The 9,475-nt window shown below is 48.7% G+C and overlaps 1 protein-coding gene across 1 annotated transcript in view; it reads left to right on the top strand.

Annotated features, from left to right (window-relative positions):
• Nucleotides 1-3,265, top strand: part of LOC101639120 (CMRF35-like molecule 5) — a 4,829-nt gene extending 1,564 nt beyond the window's left edge. Inside the window, exons 2-4 of the mRNA XM_013006280.1 lie at nucleotides 2,082-2,330; nucleotides 2,928-2,982; nucleotides 3,136-3,265. Coding sequence (XP_012861734.1) covers nucleotides 2,082-2,330; nucleotides 2,928-2,982; nucleotides 3,136-3,265 — 434 coding nt within the window. The remainder of the gene's footprint in view (nucleotides 1-2,081; nucleotides 2,331-2,927; nucleotides 2,983-3,135) is intronic.
• Nucleotides 3,266-9,475: the final 6,210 nt, after the last annotated feature.

Below are 9,475 nucleotides of genomic sequence, written 5' to 3'. Positions count from 1 at the left end.
GAAAGGCGAGGCTCACCACCCATTTATCCCTCCACCTTTCAATTAGCCCCACATGTGATTATCGGCCAGGCTGGCACAATTAACTAACTCAGTTGTCTTGGTGACTTTCATTTTGGTTGTATCCATCTGGTGTTTGTTTAATTTCTTGGTTGCATATCTTTTGTCTTTATGGTGTGAAGGACATTTCTTCCAACAAATCTTTAACAGTTTCCTTTGTGCTTTAGGAAATCCTTTCTCTTCCTGTTCTAGAATTCTGATCACATGTGAGTTATTTCTTTCGGTGTTGTCTCATATAATCCTTAGACTGCCTTTGTTTCTGGTTTTCCATTCTTTTTTCTCTAAAGGGACATGTTATTCCTTTAACAGATTAGTATTTTGTTACTTTTCTTCAATTTTGCTAAATCTGTCTTCCATTGACTCAATTCTATTCCTTTGTACATTTAATATGTTTTATTTTCCCAACGTCTTGGTATTACCTTCTGTGTTTCTATTTGCTATATTTCTATTTTTACAATTCCCAATCTTAAATTTTATCACATACATTTGTTCTTACAACGTTTCCTTGACGGTTTCTCTGTTTTTCTTGTGTGTAGGTTCCTTTAACTCTCTCTCTCTGAATGCATTGACGTACCTAAACATCCTTCTTTTGCATTCTTTATCAGGTAGACCGAATATCATTTCTTCCTCAAGAAGATGTTCTGGTTTTGTCTTTTGGTGAGTCGCTTTAGTCACTCTGTCTTGTTCCCTTCGTGTGAACTGAGGTTCTCTATTTTCTCTGAGCCTTGGGGACTGCATGTTGATGTGTTCTTAGGGATTCACCACCTGTCTCCTGATGGGTGTGATTGAGGATGGGGTGTACAGTTCTCTTTGCAGTGCACATAGAACAGTTGAGGATGGGTGGGGTTGGTGGTGGCCCTCTTCTATCATTGATCAGTAGGTGCAGAAGTGAATGGTGGCCCTGGGACAGTTGGTGGATCACAGGAGTGGCTTCAGAGTGTGAGCACAGTTGCAGCCTTTCTCTAGGTGGGGGCAAGGAGAAGAACAAAGATAAACAAATGACGACAACAAAAAACATGATAAATAAACAAGAACAGCAAAGAAACGAAAGAAGGAACGAAACCAAACCACAGAAGGGGAGACAAGAAGAAGGTGAAGAGAAAAATAAGACAATAAGGGAAAATAGACAAAAACAAGAGAAGGAAAAGAAAAGAGGAGCGGCAAATAGGAAGGAGGGAGGTGGTGAGACAAAGCACCTGGGTGGTGTTCCTGCCAGCTGAGAAAGCAACAGGGCAACCGGTCTGGTTTGTTGTGCTCACTTAGCTGAGACTGGTCAAGGTCTTGTCTCCAAACAGTCCTCTTCAACTGATTGGCTTCTCAGAGCAGAGCTCATCAAGGGCTGATCACGCTACATTAGGTCTCACCCCAGGAGATGGCCCCATCACAAGACAATAACGGCCCAGCCAAGTGGACACCCACCTTCAGCCTTCAGAGACATCTCTTGAAATATAAAGATTAGATTGACCCCAGAGTGGGGGAAGGGTGAATTATACAAAGCTATTATTGCTGTGTGTCAGATTTCAAAAGAAATCCGTGGTATAGATAGCTGCCTCGAGAGTGGAAGGAACCTGGTGGCACAGTGCTTTAAGCATTGGCCTGCGAATCACCAGGCCTGCTAATCGAACCCACCAGCTGCTCTGGGAGACGCGGCTGCCTGCTCCTGTACAGATTCACAGTCTCAGACACCCCAGGGAGCACTTCCACTCTATTCTACAGGGTTGCCGGGACGAGTCTGCTTGATGGCTTCAGATTGGCTGTTTGTGTTCAGTGGGTTGAGAGTGGTGTTTTCAGGGACAAAAGGTCTTTCTCATGGAAGCTATATTCCTTCCTGGCTGTTATCCACCCCCAGGGGCACTTGGATTTGGGAACTTTTCCCATTGCAGGAGACTGTGGCTCTTCCCTCAGGGTAAGAGGTGACAGGGACATGAATTTGTGTTTTCCAGGTTGCTCCACCCTTCAGGGTCCAGGTGGCGTGCATGGCCCAAAGGGAGGGTCATTGACTGTGCAGTGCCGTTATGACCCAGGCCAGGAGACCTACATCAAGTGGTGGTGTCGAGGAGAGGCGTCACATTCTTGCAGAGACCTCATTAGAAGCACCAGATCAGGGGAGAAGGTGAAGAAGAACCGAGTGTCTCTCAGGGACAATCAGAGCAACCACACCTTCACGGTGACCATGGAGAAGCTCAGGGAAGGAGATGCAGGTACTTACTGGTGTGGGATCGACAGAAGTGGTGCTGACGATGCCATCTCGGTTCAAGTGTCAATTGACCCAGGTAAGGGTGTGTGTATACCCGGATGTATCTATCTGTGCCTGCTCTGTCCTGGTCTCTGAGGGCTCTCTTGAGTGACTGAACTGTGGGTAGAGCAGAGGGTGGTTGAACCCTGGGGTATCATGAAACCCTGTTGTTTACTCGGCATTGGAGTGAAGACCTTTATGGGCACATTTTCTTCTCTGTGTAACTCAGTCTCTTGCCCACCGAGGTCAGAGTCATACAGGTGGTGGTGAGCAAGGGACCAAGGGAGGGCACCCACCTGATCTTCTCGGTACCATCAGCCCCTTCTGCAGACTCAAGTCCTTTGGACTTCAGGAGAATCCTGGCTACCACCAGGCCCAGCACAACAGGGCAGGAGACTTCTGATCTCAGACAACGCATGTGGTAAGAGTCTATCGTCGAGGACTTCCCCATCTGGATGGCTTCTCCTCTGGTGCTGCAGGAGAATTCTTTTCTTTGGGGTCTCTCATTTAGTCACCAATTCGAAACCTAATCGTTCAAGTCCTGCTGGGCGCAGGGGCTTTCCATGCACTGGGGAACATGGGAAAGATTCAGGTCCCATGTACATCTCTGGCTCTTCCTTCACATCATCCCCAGGACTGGACCTTTTAATGTCCTCAGCCCTAAGTGAAGGATCAGGGGCAGCAGTCCTGTGAGTGAGACTGTCCTCTCCCTGGACCTTCGCCAGGTTGGTCTCAATATAGGTTATTGTAGACACGGGGCACAGGCTCATGGAAAGTGGGAAGAGGAATCTCAGCATATCCCCTTTGAGGAGAGAGCACCATCCGTCATTGTGTCCCCACAGGTCTCTGCTCAGCAACATCCACTTCCTGCTCCTGGTCTTCCTGAAGGTGCCCCTGTTCCTGAGCATGCTCGGTGCTGTCCTCTGGGTGAACAGGCCTCAGAAAGTCAGGGAGGGTGGGGGGGGGAGTTAGATCCACCCAACTCTGGAACCAATAGGCCCAGCACCCAGGACGCCACGACAGCAAATACAAACCGTCAGGAGAGTCAGAAGGATCCTTTCGGCAGTAAATCCTGGGACTCCATCTATGTTTTTATCGAAACATCCTCTTGGCTAACTTCTTTAAAAAGCTCTCTTGGTTACGATCCTCAGACAATGACAACAACAAGAACAATCAATAGGCCCTCGCTGAGCTGAACGCACCCTTGGGCAGAGAGTACAGAACTTCCCAATGAAAATGCATCCTCACCAATTCTTTGGAACCCTCAGAAGATCTCCCTGGTGTCTATAATCCCTCCCGAACGTGGTGTGGCCTTGGCTCACCCCTTTTGCATGTGAGCCAGGCCCATGGCTTCCTCTTGGCCTCTCCTACCCAATAACCCACATATCTTAGCACCCGTATGAAGATTCTGCCAGTGGCTGAGTATTGTTGCTCAATCATGGATTCTGAAACTCAGGAGATAACAGTAGTATTTAACAACCCACTGGGGCCCCTGGAAGATAGACCCGAGTTAAAATTCCATTGATTTCAACCTCCATAAGGCTCTATGCCTACATGTAGATCAACGGGTCAGCTTGGTCTCTAGGCATTAGAGTCAGATGCAGCAGGATCCAGGATTCCCTGCAAGGCCAGAGTATGTCTGTCCACATAGAGCAGCCACTCATTTAGTGGCTCCATGACACTTTGGGGACAATTAGGAGGATGAAGAAGCATATATCTTTTATTCCTCCTTCCTCAGGGGACCTGACCTCCCTTTCATTTAAGTGTCTGAGTTGGTGACTTGGTTTAAGTGGGAACATTGAGTAGCCATGACTCTCTGGGGACTTGAGCCGGCCTTCTGTTCACTAGACCCAGAGCCCTTTGGCTCCTGCAGCTCACATCAGACTCTAGGGACTGCCCATCAGTTCATCCCAGGGGAACTAGATGGGCTTGTCAAGCCTACAGATCTCTTCCTGCCTGTCTGCTCTGATGACTCCTCAGGTCACAGAGCACAACCACTGGCTTCTGTCCTGCACCCTTTCAGTTCCTCAGGTGCCAGGTGCTGATCCCGGCGTGGAGTCCAGTATGAATAAACAGACCAAGGCCTCTGCTTCCACTGACTTTACATTCTGTGGGCTGAGAGCAACAATGAACCCATATCAATACAAGAAAGAGAGAGCGAGAGAGAGAAAGATTGAGCATGAAGTTCTATGGTGTGAAATTAAATAAGATGGGGACAGAAGGGCAGGTCCCTCTGACAAGGTGTCACTTAATCAGGGGGTGGAGAAATGTCCTGGGATGCTGCAGGGACAGTACAGCAGGCACAGGGACCAGCAAGTTCAGGAGTCTCTGCGGGAGCCTTCCACATGTCCATCTGGGAAGAAGAGGAGTAGCATCTACATGAATAGGGGCCCTGAGATCTGGGAATTGTGTCCTGCATTCCTGATAGGAAACATCACCCCAGGGTTGGATATGTCAGTCCTTTGAAGGCGATGAAACATGGGAACCTCCTTCCTTCATCAGCTCCCCTGCTCAACATGCCATGTTCTCACGTGTGGGATATAAAAAGACGTTCCCCCAGATTTGTCTTCCCCCAAGATATGCCAAACATTAGAGGCTATTTGCCAGCACAGGGTGGAAGGTCAGATGCTTAGAGACATTCTCCCTGTAAGCATTCAGCCCTCCAGAGCAATCAGACACCATTGTTTACGCCACCTTAGGTGGGCTCGTTCCCTGCTGTTAGGGACAGTGGATTACTTCTCCTGACAGCTTAGACTAGTCTCCAGCTCAATGGCAATCAAGGTTAGGCCGCCATCATGAATCTAGGATCCACCCATTTTGTCACATGTGTATCCCTAATCCCTCCCCTTCCTATTGCACATATACCCCTACATCACCCCCCTTCATTACTGCATTACCCATAGCACCACCCCTTCCCGCGATGTATGTCTTGACCTGTAATTAGGGGGCTTGCATGCCCCCCAAAAGATATATAAGCCTTGGTTCGTAATAAATCTCTCGCCTGCCTGTGCTGTGCATGACCTGGCTGTTGAGATCATGGCCATCCAGGAGGTGAGCATGCTGCCATGACATGTGTCTCACGCCTTTATTTCACTCTCTCTTCTATCTGTCTTATTTCCCATGACTACTATAGTCTTTGCTTATGATGGCCGTACAACCGTGCCTGCCGGGCTGGCAAGGATTGTGCGAGGGGCTGGCTCCCCTGACACTCACGCTCTGACTTGTGGTGGCGCTGGGCTTGACTGGGAACGAGACAAGGCCTTGTCCCGTGCTCAGGGCTCCAGTGAGGGGAACAGATGACAATCATCGCAGCTCTGAAAAAGGCCACGAGAAGCGTGCCACTGAGACCATGGGCATGTACAATAGGCTCCAGGTGACCTGGGAATGTCATGCAGTGTTGGCTGAGCTGAGGGTGTGAGGCAGGAAAGGGAGGAGAAGACCAGGGTGGGGGAAGCGCTGAGTGGGGAGGGGGTGGGGACAGCAGCACTGGGTGAGGCAGGAACCAGAATGCTGCAGTGTGAGGGGACCCCTTGAACTATACACATGATAAAGGAGTCGACGGTCCTGGGTAACAGGGTGATTGCCTTTCCTCTGAGCCCCTTCCATGCTTTGTCCTTGGGGAGCAGACCTGTGCCAGCCCTGGGAGGGGACAGAATAGACTCAGGGGAAAGCGGAAGTGGGAACAGGTGTGTCCGCTGGTCCTGTGCGGCTGCAGGGGCGTCTGTGCTGGGGAATGACCAGAGGGAGCAGCTAAATGGCTTTCCCGGTGCTGTTCCTCCTCCTGGTCCCAGGGGAGTGGCCTTGGGGACTTCTGCTCTGAGTCCTGCTAGGATGAGGGTGGGCAGGGCGAAGAAAGGGGGAAAGAAGGGGGATAGGGTGAAGGGAGAAGGTTGGCTGAGAAGTGGGGAGGGGCCAGGTACAAGCAGGGTTGAGAGCAGGGGCCAGAGTGAAGGGGGGTGGGGATCAGGGGAGGAGCTGGGGTGAGGGGAGGCCTGAGAGCTGGGCCCAAAGGGGGAGTGAAGGAGAGGGGAGGGGCTGCTGAGACCACCCAGGAGCGATCAGCAACTGCCTGCAGGACGGAGGACCTGGGGCCATATTCTGGACATTTGTTTCAAGGCACTTGGCACGAATGAGAGTCAATGCCTATTAGGTCATTACTGTCAGGATGACCTCAGGTTGATGGCAATATATGTACAAATGTGCTTGATACAATTGATGGACAGTTATAAGAGCTGTAGGAACCTACAACAAAATGATTTATTAAAATAATAATAATAAATAAATAAATGATGTTGTGGTGTATTATGTGAGTCATGTATCTGTGGACTCTGAGTCTCTCTCGCTCTCTCACACACACACACACACACACACACACACACACACCCACCCATACCCTGGGCTTTTCTTGTCTCATGAACACCTTGCGTCTTTGGGTCTTTATTTACCCCAATGTGAGGAAGGGACCAACGGGATCAGAGGACAAGCCCAAGTCCCTGACTGCTACCCCGTCCAGGTGTGGACAAGCACCAGGGACTCCAGCCTGTCCTAATCAGCTGACACCAGCTTGTGTTGTTCAGACTCAGTGACTCAGCGTGGTCCAGGTCCATGAAGACCATGTGGTGGGATCTCTGAGCAGGCACAGTGGGTATGAGGAGAAATTCAAGGAAAACAATAAATGACAGTGCAACTGTCCGAGTTTGTCATCATGGGGGAGGATGGTGGAGCCAGTAAGTCAGAGAGAGAGGAGAAGAGACCCTGAGTGTCCATCCGGGGCCATCCTGCCCAGCTCAGCTTCAGAGTGAGGGTGAGGACCCTCACTGGGGTGGGTCAGGTGAATACTTGGGTGGGATCAATATGTCCCAGCAGTATTTCTGCACAGACTTCAAGATGGCGATGTCTGCAGAGGTCTACCTCGGGAAGGCAGTACCTGTGGCAAGCCTTGAACTTGTGCCCTGTGCAAACATCAGACACCTACTTCTTAGATACCGTCGCCGTAATATGGGCTCAAAAATCCAAGTCAGGCTTTTCAATTTGTGACTGAACACACCATGGCACCTTGCAGAAATCACAGCAACCCCTTCTGTGCTTTCACCGATTGGTCTATAATGTGTTCAAGGTCATGGAATTAGACTGAGTTTTCCAGAGGAACAAAGCCAGGCTCACTCACATATGTCTAAGAAATAATTTTATATCAAGGAAGAAATTTGTCTCAAGAAAAGCAGCCCAGCTCAGATCAACGCAAGTCAGTGGGTCAGAGGCTCGCTGTGGCTCCCTCCACACTCACTCCCTTACAGCTGAAGAAGCAGGAAGGAGCAGTGGAAGCCGGGAGATCTCAGGCCAGTGGTTGTAGAGTCCTGTGAATCCAGTGTTGACAGGAACATGGCAGGATGCTGACAGCGCTCACGTTTGGGCCCCTTGTGGGTCACCACCCCCAGAGCCAGACATGGAACCGAGCAACCAACCAATCAATCGGGAAGGCGAAGAGAGAGAAGAGAGGGAGGCCGGTTCTCCACAGCATCTCTTATAAAAGGCCATGCTGCCAAGGGGGCATCGTCAGACTGTGACTTGATTGATAGACTGCACCCCACTCCTCTCTTCACATCAGGTCGACATACAATCCATCCATCACAGTCAGTGTCCACCCCCCATGCCCCCACCCTCCCCAATTTCTTCTCCTTCCAGCACAACAGACTCAGTCTGCCTCAACCATGGGGTCTCTCCATTGAGAAAGCTTTAACTTGTTGAATGATCACTCACAGCTGGTAAAGGGCACAGTGATGGTTAGGGTGATCTGGGGACTGAGTTGTGTGTTCATGTGTGTGTGTGTGTGTGTGTGTGCGCGCGCGCGTGCGCGTGCTATGTTTCTGTGGATCGCTCTCTGAGTTCTCTCTGATCTATTTCCTGATCTTCGAATCAATGCGACACCATTTTAATCATTACCACATATGATTCTTTTATATCAGTAAGTCTTTGCAAATCTTTGCCCTTTCCTCTTCGAAATTTAAAATTGGCCAGTCAAGTTTTTTTTTTAAAGAAACACAAGCAACCGCTGAGATGTTTAATGCAGCCATATGAAGCTCATCTTTACGACAATCAGCTTTTCTATGAATGAACATAGCATACGAGTAAGAAAAGCATGTTGCAGCCAGCGTCATGCCCCATGTCTCTCAGTTTGTCCTGCTGTTGTGACTTGCTTGTCACTATGAGGCTGACATCGATGTCACTCATACTTCACATTCCAGCACGGCCTCCCAAAGCCTACAGGTCTCAGCAGAGCTTCCAGACTAAGAGCAGACCACACAGAAGGACTAGACTGTCGACTTCTTTTTTGCAAGACAAATTATACCTTATTGGACAGCAAATGCACACAGTGCTGTAGGTAATGCGTGCTGCTAGGAACCTGCATATATCAAAGGGTGGTCTGGAAATGAGGGGAATGATCACCCTTTAATGCGTGAAGATGTAGCCAATGGGGAAGGGAGGAGAATGTGTCCACATCTCAAACGCAGCACTGTATGAGGGGGTCTCAACAAGTTCATAGAAAAATTGAATTAAACTGTAATAGAACTTTTCCACAAGCTTTTTGAAGCTCCCTCCTACATACTTAATCAGATACCTATGAATCTAAGCAAAAAACAAAGAACTTGCCTTGAACTGTACTCAGCAATCACTTCTAGCATCAAAAACTGGAAGATGACTAACTGAAGGAAGCACTACCTCTTTCTAGACAAACGACTAGACACTGGACACTCACACGTCCACTTACTTAATTAGGCGATTTTGATGACGTGTATTCTGCCAGAAACAAACAATAGAATTGCTAAGCAGGCTGGATAAACATTTCCATTTTAATTCTTCAGACTGTCATAAATCTTGGGCTAAAACAGCCACCTGAGGTACAATGGATCCCTTTCTGCTTGCGGGGACCAAGGACAGTTTGAACTCCAATAGGTGAACTCCTAAGATGTGGAAAAGTAATAATAGTGCTAATGACAGAGCTAGATTTTGATGCAAATGATGATGTTCTAAAAACTTGTCAAAATCAGTATAAAACAGAGGGGGTAAGGCTTGCATGGTTTTTGTTTTTGTTTTTGTTTTTAAACATTTTATTAGGGGCTCATACAACTATTATCGCAATCCATACACACATCAATTGTGTAAAGCGCATTTGTACATCATTCT

Source organism: Echinops telfairi, unplaced genomic scaffold (genome assembly GCF_000313985.2).
Source record: "Echinops telfairi isolate 266 unplaced genomic scaffold, ASM31398v2 ScPeMD7_7458;HRSCAF=8496, whole genome shotgun sequence".
In the NCBI taxonomy this organism is placed as follows: domain Eukaryota; kingdom Metazoa; phylum Chordata; class Mammalia; order Afrosoricida; family Tenrecidae; genus Echinops; species Echinops telfairi.
Note: the sequence above shows the minus strand (reverse complement) of the source record. Positions and strands in the feature narration are given on the sequence as shown.